Below are 14,324 nucleotides of genomic sequence, written 5' to 3'. Positions count from 1 at the left end.
TAAGCTCAGCTGATGTAGACGATAATCTATCTAGAAAGTAACAGTAATAGAAATGTCTAGGGGATTTAGAATCCTCACTTAGTTTTAAGGACTGTAAATGGAAAATGGTTCTACTTGATATTCAATTTATACCTAACAAAACGGACGAGTTGCATTTGGTTTTGGAGGAATTGGGGTTTCCGCAGTTAGTTGCTATTAATGAATTCTGGTTACTTGAAAATGAGCCGTTTTTATTGACAAATATAGAGTTATCAGCAGGGGTAATTCAGCTAACGGCGGGACCCTAATTTTGTCTACATGCGAGGACTTTTTGGCTGTAATAAATTACGATATTTTACTACTAGAAAATATTTTTGAGTTTTCAATAACTTACAACAAAACCAAAAATTTATATATTGTCTGTATTTATAGACCACCTAAATCTAACATCCATTCCTTTTTCGAGAATCTTCTACATTTATTCGACGCTCTGCCTACTAAGAGCAGAATGCGGTGATTTCAACATTGACTTTAGTAATGATTGTGCCACTCGGGAATCTCCGATAAATATTTTTGATTCATATCAGCTAAATATGCACGTGGATTCACACACTCGAATTACTAAAACATCTTCCTCATTACTGGATTACATAGTATCCGACTTCTCACCCCATGATGGGAATCACTTTGTACTTAATTCAGGCCTCTCTAACCATGAAGGTGTATTCGCCGAATTTGTAATACCTAATAAATCTCTTGAGAAATATACTCAGTTCGCGAGGATTCACTCTAAGTAAAATTGCATCAAATTTCACAATTTATGTCTAAAAAATTATTGGATAGATTTTTCTGACGATATTGATTCTAAATTCTCTAACTTTCTCGACAAAATTATCAGGTGCTACAAAACAGCATTTCCTCTTCGCCATCGTAAAACCAATCATCATAAATCGTGGACTAAGAAAGGAACACGTAGGTACTTCATTCAAGAATATGAAATCACTCTTGTATATAAAAATGTTCACAGATAATCCTCACATACTCAATTATATCAATGAGTATAGATAATTGTTTGGGAAAACTATCAAAACTATTACTAAAATCGCATCTTGAGAGTTAAAAATTCGTCGAAATTTGATCTGTTATCAATGATTTGAGAAATAAATCGCGTTCAACAAACATTATCGATTTCGATCCTAACGAACTTAACAATTATTATGTGAACGTTAGTAAGAATATTAGCTCTAAAATATGCACATGTTGAGATGCTCTCACTTTTATCGTTTCTTCTAAAAGAATCACTGACAGTCTCTTCCTCCAGTAAATAGATCTGAGCTAGAGCAAACCATACTCAGCATCCAAAACAAGACATCCTGCGGCATCGATGAACTATCAGCTGAGAAATTTTTGGGTTTACCGGAAGTAATGATTGACGATTTATGTTAGCTAATAAATGTATCTTTTGAAAAGGGACTTTTCTCGAGTTGTCTAAAAACAGCTATAATAGTTCCTTTGTACAAGGGCGGCGAGAAAAATAACACTAAGACGTATCGTCCTATCGCATTATTACCAATCTCATCGAAGATAATGCAACGACTAATGAAAAGCCGTCTATTACCCTTTCTTTTAAAAAATAAAATCCGGACAGCTCAACAATTTGGTTTCTTACCTAATGAAGGCACTAATGACGCTATGTTTTCTATTCTGAACAAAATATATACATCGTTTAACAATAAATTTTATACGGTTTCAGTTTTTTGTGATTCCGCTATGATTTCGGTATGTTGGTCATAAAATTCTGATTAAGAAACTAGAATATTATGGCATTAATATTCCATTAAAATGGTTTGTATCTTACTTTGAATGTAGAAATCAATTGGTACGAGCTAATGGTAGTTTCAAGTAAATTGCCAAGTGGCAGTGGTGTGCCTTAGGGTTCAGTTTTGGATCCACTTTATTCGCGGATGACACCAGTGTAACCTGGATTGGTCCAGATGTAAAAGCTCTACATTCGACCATGGGCAATGATCTCATAACTAGTGAGTGCTGGTCTGACGCAAACGATCTTTGTTTAAACACTGAGAAAAATTTAGTTTTATCCTATAAAAGAGCTTTAAAACCTCTAAAACTCAACGATGACTTTATACGATCCTGAATTCGATCAAGTTTCTTGGTCTACATATTGACGGTGCCCTTCAATAGTCTGTACATAAGGAAAACCTGATAAAAAATTAACCCCTGCTTGCTACTGTGTCTGTACAGCTCGATTCTCATACTACTTTGACAACTTACTATTCGTTATTCGAATCGCATCTTCGATATGGTTTGCCTTTCTGGGGGTCTTGTAGTTTGCACCTCTTCGATTCTATATTCAAATTACGAAAAAGAGCTATTAGTTATATTTTTGGTTTGAGTAGTAGAACACATTGCGAATTCTATTTTAAAAAACACGAAATTCTAATTGTCCCTGCTCTCTTCCTTTTAGAATCTGTATTGTTTGGTTCGCAAACACTTTTACAACTCAACTGAGAGACCCATGCAATCCAACCCTACTTGAATTCATTCATCTTCAGTGCGAAAAAATTATTCAATCAGCTACTTTCTGAAATAAAAATGGCAAAAACTTTTGATAAGTTTCTAGGTTTGACAAATGCATTTCTGCTTGAAAGACCTTATTATTCTGTGGCTGAATTCTACAATTTACTATAGACTCTAGAAATTGGCATAATTCAATTTGTGATGTAAGATATTATATACATTATCATTACTATCTACTATTGAATTCAATCATTATTTTGTATGTTCATTTTATGTATTTGCTTATGTAAATTTAATTATCAATACAAGGCAGCACAATCTTCCTTTTAAAATTTTGATGAATGCGTTGGAATAAATAATGATTTGATAGGCAATCTCGAATACAAGTTTTTGGTTTTTAACTAATATTGCCATTGCGTATTGTTCACGCCTTTGCGCATCGAACATTACGTCATTGTACCAAAGTTACTGTGGTCGGCCTATACTTCAGCGATTTCTATTGATCAATCGGCATTAACGTTTATCTTTACTGTCGATTTCGAAAAAAAAATATATATATATTAACCTAGAAAAATCGTTTTGTCAATAAATAGACTCGAGTTACATGCGAAGAATTCTTGAAGGACATTTTTAAAACAATACCATTGTATCAAATATCATAAACATGTATCATCACTATTTTACTATAAATAAGATTTTTATAAACAACCTGACGATATTTAATGTTTATAATTAGTTCGATCTTGAGATTAATTGTATTCATTCAAATATTCAAAAATAAATTTTTTAAAAATAAATTTCGAAAACCGAAATTTATAATTCTCGTCCGGTTTTTGCATCGGATCCGTCAATTACAGGTGATCGAGGATACACAAAATTTTCGTAAAGTCATCGTATAGGTTATATCAATATTCCAAACTCCAGTTATAACAGTTTAAGTTCCATAAATTATATCTCTCACTTATTAAGGACGGTTCTGTTTACAGAATAATCTGTTTGTATTTATTCACTAGTTACTAGGTAACGTACATAAACAAACGCCCTTAGGTCAAAAGCATTGCTTTCGTTCATAATTTGTCAATACTTTGACAAGTATACGTTTTTAATTTACAAATTCTAACCAAAATAAATAAAAATGGATTGGAAATATTTGTTGGCGCTGGATCTAGAAGATATAAATGACGAAGAAAAAGATGAACTGTATAATAATATTACTTGGTTTGACGTGGACAGTGAAAGTTTAGATGAGGCAAAGTTTAAAGGGTTATTGAGGTAAGAATGATTATAACATTATTTATTATTATATATTATTATTAATAGTGCCAATAATTCAAGTAGATATGTTTTTTGAACATTTTTAACTCCACAATCTGCTAGTTTAGAGTAAACAATCGTTAAAAAATACATATCTCTTTAAACTATCTTCAACGTTTCATATTTATTTCCAAATTACCTATGAAGAAAAAATATTATCATTTCATATGGTATCTGATTATATTTTTGACATTGGTACGATTTCCGTGGGTAAGCCATGTTATAAATCGACCCAAAATGTGTCGAAAATTAAGAATAAAATTTTTCGATATCTCGCTTCGTTTTTGAAATATTGATACTTGAAATCGAAAGTACCTAACCTAATAAATAACTGCTCATTTTTATTCAGTAGTCTGTTCTTTTTAATATATTTTAATGTTTTTTTATTTATTTACACTGATGGGATGAATTTATAAACACTGTCGTCTTTCACTCACTTAATTAAACACAAACACTGGATTTAACTAACTTTTATATGATTAACTCATTACTACTTGTATGATTACTTTTCTAATTTATTTAAATTCACTGGTTATTCTTCTATTTTATTCTGTTCACTATGACTATTTATTATAAACTAACTAAACATGTTCCATATATATAGTAGAAACGACATTTCTAGAATTCTAAAAAGTAAACAAACAAATGACCAATGAGTTTAATAAAACAATATAAACAAACTTCCTGGTATGATAAAAACTTGTATAAAAACAAACCTCAAACGAATTGCGCCAAAACTTAGAAATCCATTATAACCGGCTTCATGTCGGGGACGAGTTCTTAGCAATATTATTGGAATACTAGGGTAAATTATCAAAAAATTAAATAAAAAACCTTTTATTTGTTAAATTAAAATACTTGAGTTTAATTCAAAGCGATCAAATCTTCATTCTAGACGAAGTATTAAACGCCATCTGTTGTAACTTCAAGTATCGATATCTCGAAAACGAAGCGAGATATCGACAAACTGTAGTCTTTATATTCGTTTTATTTTCGCCTAATTAAGCTAAATTCCTTATTATATTGCGGCGATATATGTCATTTCGAAAACCTTTATCCGCGATAACTGTCACTGTCAAACTTGAATTAACACTTACTAATACTAATTATAGATATCTACATCTTATTTTCAAATACCATAATCAATTTCCTTATATACCCTGAGATATGAAGGTGTAATATTTGCATTATTTTATAAATTTTGACCATTGCTCTTTGCTTTGTGCCATATTTTTCGATACTATATTTTTAGTTTGGACTCCCTCTCTTTTATTCTTGTAATGATTTTCTTGCAATATGTTTTTTCTTATCTGTTTATTATTATTTATCCTTATTATGTGTTCCTCAAACAATCTCAATTGTTGTCCTATCGATTCTATTTTCAGCTCTTCTCTTATTACTCCATTTCTTACTTTGTCTCTTTGAATCCTTTTTATACCTGTTAAATATTTCATAAGTAAATGCTCTAGACAGGTACGGAAGCGGATGTAACGTGTACGTGCCACGTCGTAGTATGATTATTATGCGCCTAACCGCAGACTGCGATAACGGCGACGAGGCAAAATTGAAATACGGGGTGTGCTAAAAAAAGTGTTTTGTAAGGTGATAACGACCAACGTGACGTGTTTTGTTAAGAATGGTAGGGAATATCTTTTTGTTGATAAGCGAACAAGTGACAGTAGGGTAGAAATTTAATTACGGTCTGGCAGCACTATGAATGAAACGAGAAATTGTATAAGCGAGAAGTTTAAGTTATCACATTTTTTTCAACACGGCACGTATTTCATTTTTACTGTTATCGACGTCACACCTCGTCGCCGTTATCGCAATCTGCGGTTAGGCGCACGAAAATCATACTATGACGTAGTCCGTACACGTCACTTCCGCTCCTATACCTGTCTAGAGCATCCACTTTCATATCTACAGCTCCTATTTTGTTTTTGATTATATTTGAGTGTAGGTTTCATATATAAATATTGATATGAGTTTCCATTCTCTATTTATAGAATGTTACCTTTCTTTTCTATAATATTTTATTTTTTCTTGGGTTCTTGAGTTCTCGAGTGCGTAGCAAAGCAGTTGTATTTGATTCCTTAAAGTCAATCAAAATATTATAGCCATTACTTTTTTGGTCCTTATTATGATTTTTGTTTTTTTTTGGCACGGGCTCTCCTTCCCGATACCACTCCATGGATCCCTTTGGATGTCGGATCATAGTAAAATTTCCTTGTTTCATCACTTATTACAATTGATCGGATTCTACGTTTTTGGTCCTCGCTGTAAAGTTCATAACTTTCCACTCGACGCTGCTTTCGTACTGCGCTAATAATTCAAGGCACTCATTTTGCACTAATTATCTTTCCTTAGTCTTTGTGTTTTTAGAAATCCTGTTAAGAAGTAAAAGTGTCATCAAAGGTCATGTGCGTTCAGATCAAAAATGCCGGCTGATGTTTTAAACAAGCTACACCGTTATCTGTATTGAAAGAAATATTTTGTTTTATTTCGATTGTTGATTGGCCGTCCACAATTTGTTTTTCGGACCTTTGTTTAGTTTGAGATTTTTGTATTCAAGTTCAGTGTTTTGTTTTTATTATTATTAACTATTCAAATTGATTGAGGGTGGTGGCTTTTTGGCAACCTTTTGGGGTATACAGTACAGTTTGGATATAAAAACTTACATATGAAATATCACAAGGTAATTTTAAATGTTTGTATGCCTACGACGAGAACGGTCAAAAAATGCTATTAAAAAACGGATTGAGCAATTAATTAAAATTCTCTATTACATTTATCTTGTTATTAGAGTGGGGGATGTTATAGGTCATCCACAAAAACAATATAAAGTAAACTGAAAACTGATACAAGTTTGCTTTTCTTTCACTTTATTCTTGAGAGAATAGATCTACCATATCAAACTACAGGGTTATAATCTTAATCTAAACCTAACCTAGAAGAGAAGAGACAACGAGTTTCTTCATCATATCGTGCCTTAAGACAAGTCTTCTCTTTTAATTTGTGTGATTTTTGGCAATAAAATCTTCTTGTTGTTCGTAGTTTATCCTAAACATAAACATTTTTTGACTTCATATCTGAGAAGGCTACGTCAGAGCAAAGCCATTCTGAAATGAGCTTTCTAGGAATCTTTCCAGTCATGAAATGGTATAACAAAGGGAAGTACTTTGAAGGAGATGAAATTTTATATTACTATGAAGAGCATCGAGAAGTGAGATGACAGTATAGTTACATAACAAACAACGGGACAGATGGTTTAGTGAAGAAAGTTCGGCGAAAAGCAAAGCTCAGATAGGTCAGCTCAATATGGAGCGAAGATGTTGCCGATAAATGAAAATTTTCGATAAAAAACATGGAAAACATTTAGTAGAAGAGAGTTTGAGATAAGGGAATGAGTTGGTGAACAGGCCCTTTTGATGAATGGATTTTTTGTGACATAGTAATTAAATGGAATAATTTCGTAGTTAATAATATTTTTAGTGGATGTTTTTTCAAATTTTCTGAGTAGCTTTTAATTTCAATTGTTTTAATTAACTTCAAGGGCTTGTCAGGAAATTTTAAAGTATAAAGGCGAACAGGTTGAAACGTTACTTCACGAGTTAGAAGAAATGGCTGTAAAGCAAGCTGAAGATGAGGCGAAAAGGCAAGAAAGTGAAGCAGACGTGAGGAGCTCGAAATCAAGAAAGTCGAGCTCTATTGAATATGAGAGTGAGTACAATTTTGATAACAAAAAAAATATAATTTTACATTTTATTTCGAAAAGATAGATCGTTTATTATTTCTTATTTCTTCCCAAATTCACTTTTGTTTGTGAACTTCACTTTATTTGTATAAGTTTGCTGAAGGTGTAAAAAATAATGACCTATGACACGATGTTAAATGGTCCTTATTGAGATTTTTTATTCTAGTTGCTTTTCTATGTTCATGCAAAATACAAAAAAAATATCTTATTTAGAGTATTAAGTGTAGTAAAAAAGCAAGTATAATTTCTTCTCTAATCAGAACAAGTCTATTTTTATGATGAGAGATTGATAAAGTGAAGGAGCATTTTTTTAGTGGACAATTAAATATTATTTCAAGTTTGACCTCGAGTATTATTAATAATATTGGTATAAATGTGATGAATATATCAGGTGTATACTTCAATTTTCAGCTAATTAACCTGCTTATAATGTTTTATTTTTTCACAAGGTATATTAAGAACATTATGTTATACTGGTTATTTAGGTATAGGAGCTTCAACTTTTTGAGTTTTAAAGAACGTTACATTCATAAATGATAGTTTTAATATAAAAAGTCACCAGTATTTGTAGATCTACTTCTTACAAATCAGAAGATGAACTGTCTCAACCAGTATTTATAATTGGTGACTCAATAATTTCATCAGGAGTTCCTTAGTGTTTCACACTTCTAGAGAATGTGGAAAGGCAACAAAATATGCACGTCGCATAAGTCTAGCGTCTTCGGGTATCTACTGAGGCGGAAGGGCCCGACAAGAAACCTGTTAGTATCCGTAGATAGTTTTTACTTAGGTTGATACATTCTGCAGATATGCTTTGGTTATAGTTTCCCCTCTCTCAGACCCTGAAGGTTGTCCCAATAATTGGTTTTGCTTCTATCTAGCTTCTTTTCCATGGCATCGATTTTTAAGCATAAAAAAGCTAAAAATGTTTTGAAAATAAGCTCATAAATATGCATGAAATTTAAAAAAAAAGCAAGAAATTTATAAAAACGAATATCTTTATTAATATAACACAGTTTTACACAAAAAACATAAAAATAAAAGTCATTTCGTCATAAGATAATGTAAATAAAGAAACTACTTTTTCTTAAACAAACCGTAAACTTACTTCTTGCAAAAATCACTAAATAATAGGAACAAATGGAATTTCAAACATTACAAATTTCTCGTCTTTGAATAAACCAATAACTAATTGTTTTTCTAAATTGTCAATAGTAGATCCCATTCTTCTATCACTTCTAGCACATATTTTAAATGAGAAAAACTTCGTTCAACATCCACGCTGGGAATTGGTGCATAATTAAATTTAGGAACAATCTATCGCAAGATCTTCAACAAAATTTCCTTTAATAACATTTGCTATTTGGTTTAAAACTCTATACCCTTCATTTTTATTTAGCACTTCAGTCAATTTATTAAAAATTAAAACTCCTGAAACGCCACGTACTTTTGAAGTCTCGTTCTTAAATGTTTCGATTATTTCTACAGCTTCTACAAAAGGAAGTGTCTTGTCTTCGAGTTTTTTGATAGCTTGGCTAACAAAGCTGTAGTTAGCCTTAATAAATGCTAAGTTTTGTTTTACCTCTTCATTTTTTACAATCTCTTGACACTTTTCAATCTATTGGGAAGCCGATTTAGGAAAGTCTAATATAATTTCCTTAAAAGACTCAAAATGATCCGCATAATAGTTGACAACATCCAGCCACGTACCCCATCTGGTAATAACCGGTTCAGGAGGAAGTGGTACTCCTGTCATTCTATCCCGAAATAATTAAATCCTCAATGGAGCTTTTAAGAAAACTTTCTTTCCAGTTTTAATCAAATCATTGACTAAAGGAAACTGTGTTCGAATAGTTTCAGCTACACGATTAAGACCATGCGCCAAGCAAGTGCAATGTGTTAAATGTACATAAAAAACTTTCAAATTTATATAGGCCTTTAACATGTAGGCAGCCGCGTCAGAAAGCATTGGCAAAATTTTTTCACTTGGAACGGGGTTCGGCAAAAAGAATTTCGTTAACTTATCGTGAATAAATCTTGTAATAGCGTTATTATTTGTTTGTTCTAACTGCTTAGAACTGCTTAGAACCGTTGGTGGGGCCATCTTCAATCAATATTATTATCATTAAGTGCGCTATATATCGACCACATGAATCTGTAGTTTCTTCTACACAAAACCATATATAGCAAGTCAATATAGTTTTTATGTAAAGTGGATTCGGCAGGAATATGTCTGCTCTTGTATTTTTGTAGGAATGAACTAAAATTACTGTTATTTACTTTTGTTAATGGAATATTGGGAGGTATCATCATTTTACATAAATCAACGTTAAATTCTTTTTGTTCAATTTCTGTTGATGAGCCAGCCATCGATTCCAATAAAGTTTGTTGTTTATTTTTTCCTTTTTTTAATTTATTTAAATTCTCTTGATGAAGTGCAGTTTTAGTATGCTGAACTATATTGTACTTTTTGTCGCTGTTTATCTGTAACTTAATTCGATTTTTTTCTTAAAAATTATATAAAATAAGTTAAATTTACCACTTTAAGGCAGGCTCTGCAAATTAATTTATTGTTTTCGAATTTCAATTCTGTGTAACCTGGTATCCATTCTTCTACCGATGGCTTCACTTTAAGCATTGTTACATAAATATTATACTATGTAGGAATACAATACACTCTAACCTTTCGCCTTCCGCGATTTTAACCGGGTAATACTGTTTAAGTCATACGTTTAAATGATATTTGGAAATCGAATAACAGCGGCCTAGGGTATTCCCAAACTCTCCGCAATCGGCCTACGGTATTCCCCGAACAATAGACATGTGCTGGGTAACGCTAGTACGATGTTGTCACGTTGTGGCTTAGGTAATATAAAATCAATGAATCGGAAATTGACAAATATATTAAAAACTGTTTCATACCGAAAAGTAAATGTATAAAATTAGCACCAAATACACCACTAATTAAAATATGCATAAAACTGGCACAAAAAAAATAAATGCATTAAAACTGAAAATAGGCATAAAGACACAAAAAAATTAACCCTGTGAATCCTCTTATTAAAATTCATGCATATATGTGATCAAAATACATCTGCCATTAAAAATTACTTATGGCATAATAGTTAGAAATCCGCGCGTTAGTTATAACCACCGTATTTCTAATCACTTCCACTGTGTCTTCAACAATTTTACATAATTGTTTATCTGTCAATGATTTAAATCAATTATATATTGAGGTTTCTCTATTATTTTGTTAAGGACTGATTTTTCAACGTTTATGCGGCCCTTCCAAATTTTTCATAATTGCACTACTTATACCTCCTCACTAAATAAAAAACCTAACAAACGTATTTCTAGTGAAATTTTTCGGGAAGAGATTTTTTAAATTAAAATAAAATAAAATTTCTAGCCTTTATTGACTACGTAATTATCAATACACAGGGCTTTTGCACTGTAAAAACTTTTGCTGTTTTTCAGTATAGCTTATGGTTATAGAATATTAATAAAAGACCAAAAACTTGTATTAGCTCACGTACATTTTTGAATACATGTCGTCAATATTTAGATTATTCTATAATAATAATTAAAATGACCGTACTTAGTTTTTGATTAGAAATTGACTTTTATCACTCTCTCGCACATAAAAATAGACTAAAAGCTAGAAACAATCATTTGATCTAAATTTTATTTTTATTATTTATCATAAGAGTAGAAATGTTCAACCAATAGAAAACATAAAAGACCTGGAAATCCTTTGTGAAATGATTTGCCAATTGGATTATTGGTTTACTTGCATCATTTTGATAAGGACCTATTTTGAAAGCGATATAATAAATTGGTGTTTATAACATTTTACGGTTTAACGACCGATTTCCGAGACTTATTTGACGATGAATAGATATAAAGTATATTGTTATAAATTTTACAGATTTGGAACAAAAATACTTGGAGTTAAAAGTCAAACATAAAAAAGCTATTAAAATCAATGAAAAACACGAGGATGAGTTAAACAAAGTAAGTTTATTCCCAAAAGTATTAATCTGATCTTTCCAATAAACTAAGCTAATAGTGAAATTGAGTTTATGAAGAGCGCGTTTATTTTTTTGTAAGCGTTCTCTTTTACGTGTACTAGTACTACGTGTACTACGTGTACGTGTACTTACTAGCGTGTACTTTTTATTTTATCTAGTAAGTCTCTAAGGTGTATGTTTTTGTGGAAAACCTTCTACATGTCGTCTTCCAATTCGGGAGATCTGGGCCGTCCACAAGGTGGCAACATCTGTCTTAATTGATGCTTAATTTATAAACAAACATATTAAAAAAATTCATCACTTATAACAGTTTTAATTTGAAAATATGTAGATTTTTCAGCGACATGAATTTTTTTATAGTTATTAACATCCTCTAGCTTATAAACTCCTGGACAAAATTAACGCACTACTCATTTTTTTCTCGATATTCTTTGATTGATAACTTACTGTGCGAACAAGAAGACCATGGACCTTGTTTGACAGTGACAGTTGTTATTCAAGTTAACTGTAGTATTACATAATCTTGATAGTAATTTGTATTAAACCTCGTTTTAGACTAAAACTGTGTTAACACTTTCTTAAATAGTTCTGGTTAAATTTTCTGTTAGAAGCAAGCTGTTGATTGTAATTATTTTTATTACATGCATATTTGGTTAGGTTCATTTGAGAATATATCAAGTAAAAAAATGAGCCGCCAAAGAAATTCGTCAAAGGAGGAGGCAGTGCGAGCATCGACTCTCCTGATTGAAGGATATTCAATGCGATATGTCGCTGGTTTGTTAGGAAGACATCATTTCATAGCGAGGCGACATAATGAAATGGGTTCGAAGACCATCGAAGACCAGGACCAGGGCGGAAACGTTGCACTAATCAAATTGATGATCGTTTGAGGCAACGTGCTCTTAGAAACAGGAGAGTCACCAGCAATCTGGAAGCTCCTAAAAAATTATCAGACGTTCGAAATATCGATATATCGTCTCGAATGGTTAGAAGTCGTTTACATGTAGCAGGGTTAAGCAACAGAAGGCCAGACCAAAAACGCTAAATGACTATCAATGATTGGAAACGGGTTCTGTTCTCCGATGAAACTAGAGTTATACTTAAAGCTCCAGATGGACGTGAGCGTGTCTGGTGAATGCAAGGAGAAAGGTTTGCTTGCTGTAATGTCTCTCCTAAAGTACATTTTGGTAGTGGTCTTAAACTTTTTGAAGAGGAATTTGCTTCGATGCAGGTACGGAATTGGTACCTATACGTACAAGGTCTATGAATGCCCAATATTACTTTACTACAACTACAACGTTATTGCCTTTTGCTATGTCTATTGAGCCTATTGGGCCAGGTTATTGGCTACTCACATGATGTCAGTATTCCTTTATTAGAGTGGTTACCTAACTGTACAGATCTGAATCCTATACAACATCTATGGGACTATCTCAATAAGAGGATTCGAAGTCATAGTCTCCCTGTTTCTAATCACAACCAACTCATAGAGGTCGCTATTGAAGAATGGGAAAGGTTTTGTTGAATATTTAATATAAAGCATGTCGTGATGCATAAATGCAGTGATTAGAAGTTGAAGAGGGCCTACAGGGTATTATGGTTGACCCAGATGTATTTATTCTCTGTTACTGATTTGTTTTTCAATTTGTAGGTATGTATGATAGCTTTTTTTTGCCAAGAGGTGGGGTGGAAGCTAATGCCTTCCTCACAGTGGGCGGGTGCAAATGCTGTGAGTTTGTGTGGGACTCTCACCCACTAAACCACCCTCCTCCATCCTCGGGAGTGCCGTACGTCGGGAGGACAACAAATTGTCAGCTGTTTCTTAGCTTCACTCCTCTCCACCAGTCCGTCAAGACGGCACAAGAAGAGAGAAAGTTACTGAGCCACTCCACCAACTTCAAGGTCTTACAGCTCCCAGGAGTGGATGTATGATAGCTTACTTATGCATTTCCAGCGAAAATAAACTTTTATAGAAAAAATAAGGCAAATTAAGGTTATGTTAAGGTCATAGTCGACTAACTTTTTGTTAGTCGACTAGCTGTTTATATTGTAAATATTTAGATTAATTACAGTGGTGCGTTAGTTTTGTCCATGAGTTTAACAGCCCTAACCTAACCAAAATTGGGTTGAAGTTATTTCAAACCTTTATAAAATTTTTCGCATTAATTGAATGATTCTTATGAGATAATCAAATTTCAACTTTTTCTTTAAGCTCAACAATAAACTCAAAGTTATCGAAAAAGAGAATAAGCGTTTACAACATGAGCTACAGTCCGTACCACACGAAGCGACCAGTGAATCAGATTATTCGGAGAGTATTAAAGGTCAACAAAAGGAGTTGGTGGAAACTTTGCATAACAAAAATCGACAAATATCCGATTTACTACGGGAAATAGAGGTATTATTATTCTTTGTTTTCAGAAGTGGTCTTAAAGTTTTAAGAACTGTTGGCAACATAATTTTATGACGTTTTCGATAATAGGCTTGGAACATGTAAAAAAAGTATATTCTTTTTTAACGAAAATAAGTAAAAATTAACTTATCAAGAATAATGGTGTTTATTCCAATTCGATAGGATTAGTATAAACTGACTTACAAAGTTTAGAAGTCTGGATATATTTTACACCACGCGAGGTCCGTTTCAAATATGTACTACGTAATCAGCGCCGATTGTGTCGCAGAGCGGCCCGCTTGTTTGACAAAAT

The 14,324-nt window shown here is 32.4% G+C and overlaps 1 protein-coding gene across 4 annotated transcripts in view; it reads left to right on the top strand.

Annotated features, from left to right (window-relative positions):
• Positions 1 to 3,552: 3,552 nt before the first annotated feature.
• The window catches only part of LOC130899992 (centrosomal protein of 290 kDa), a 93,021-nt gene continuing 82,249 nt past the window's right edge, over positions 3,553 to 14,324 (top strand). For all 4 annotated transcript variants that reach the window (XR_009060121.1, XM_057810271.1, XM_057810270.1 and 1 more), the window contains exons 1-4: positions 3,553 to 3,789; positions 7,385 to 7,551; positions 11,517 to 11,602; positions 13,832 to 14,017. Coding sequence is in view for 3 of the 4 variants with exons in the window: in XM_057810271.1 (XP_057666254.1) it covers positions 3,653 to 3,789; positions 7,385 to 7,551; positions 11,517 to 11,602; positions 13,832 to 14,017 (576 nt within the window). In the remaining variant the exon portion in view is untranslated. The remainder of the gene's footprint in view (positions 3,790 to 7,384; positions 7,552 to 11,516; positions 11,603 to 13,831; positions 14,018 to 14,324) is intronic.

The sequence above is a fragment of the Diorhabda carinulata genome, chromosome 12, assembly GCF_026250575.1.
Source record: "Diorhabda carinulata isolate Delta chromosome 12, icDioCari1.1, whole genome shotgun sequence".
Lineage (NCBI taxonomy): Eukaryota > Metazoa > Arthropoda > Insecta > Coleoptera > Chrysomelidae > Diorhabda > Diorhabda carinulata.
Note: the sequence above shows the minus strand (reverse complement) of the source record. Positions and strands in the feature narration are given on the sequence as shown.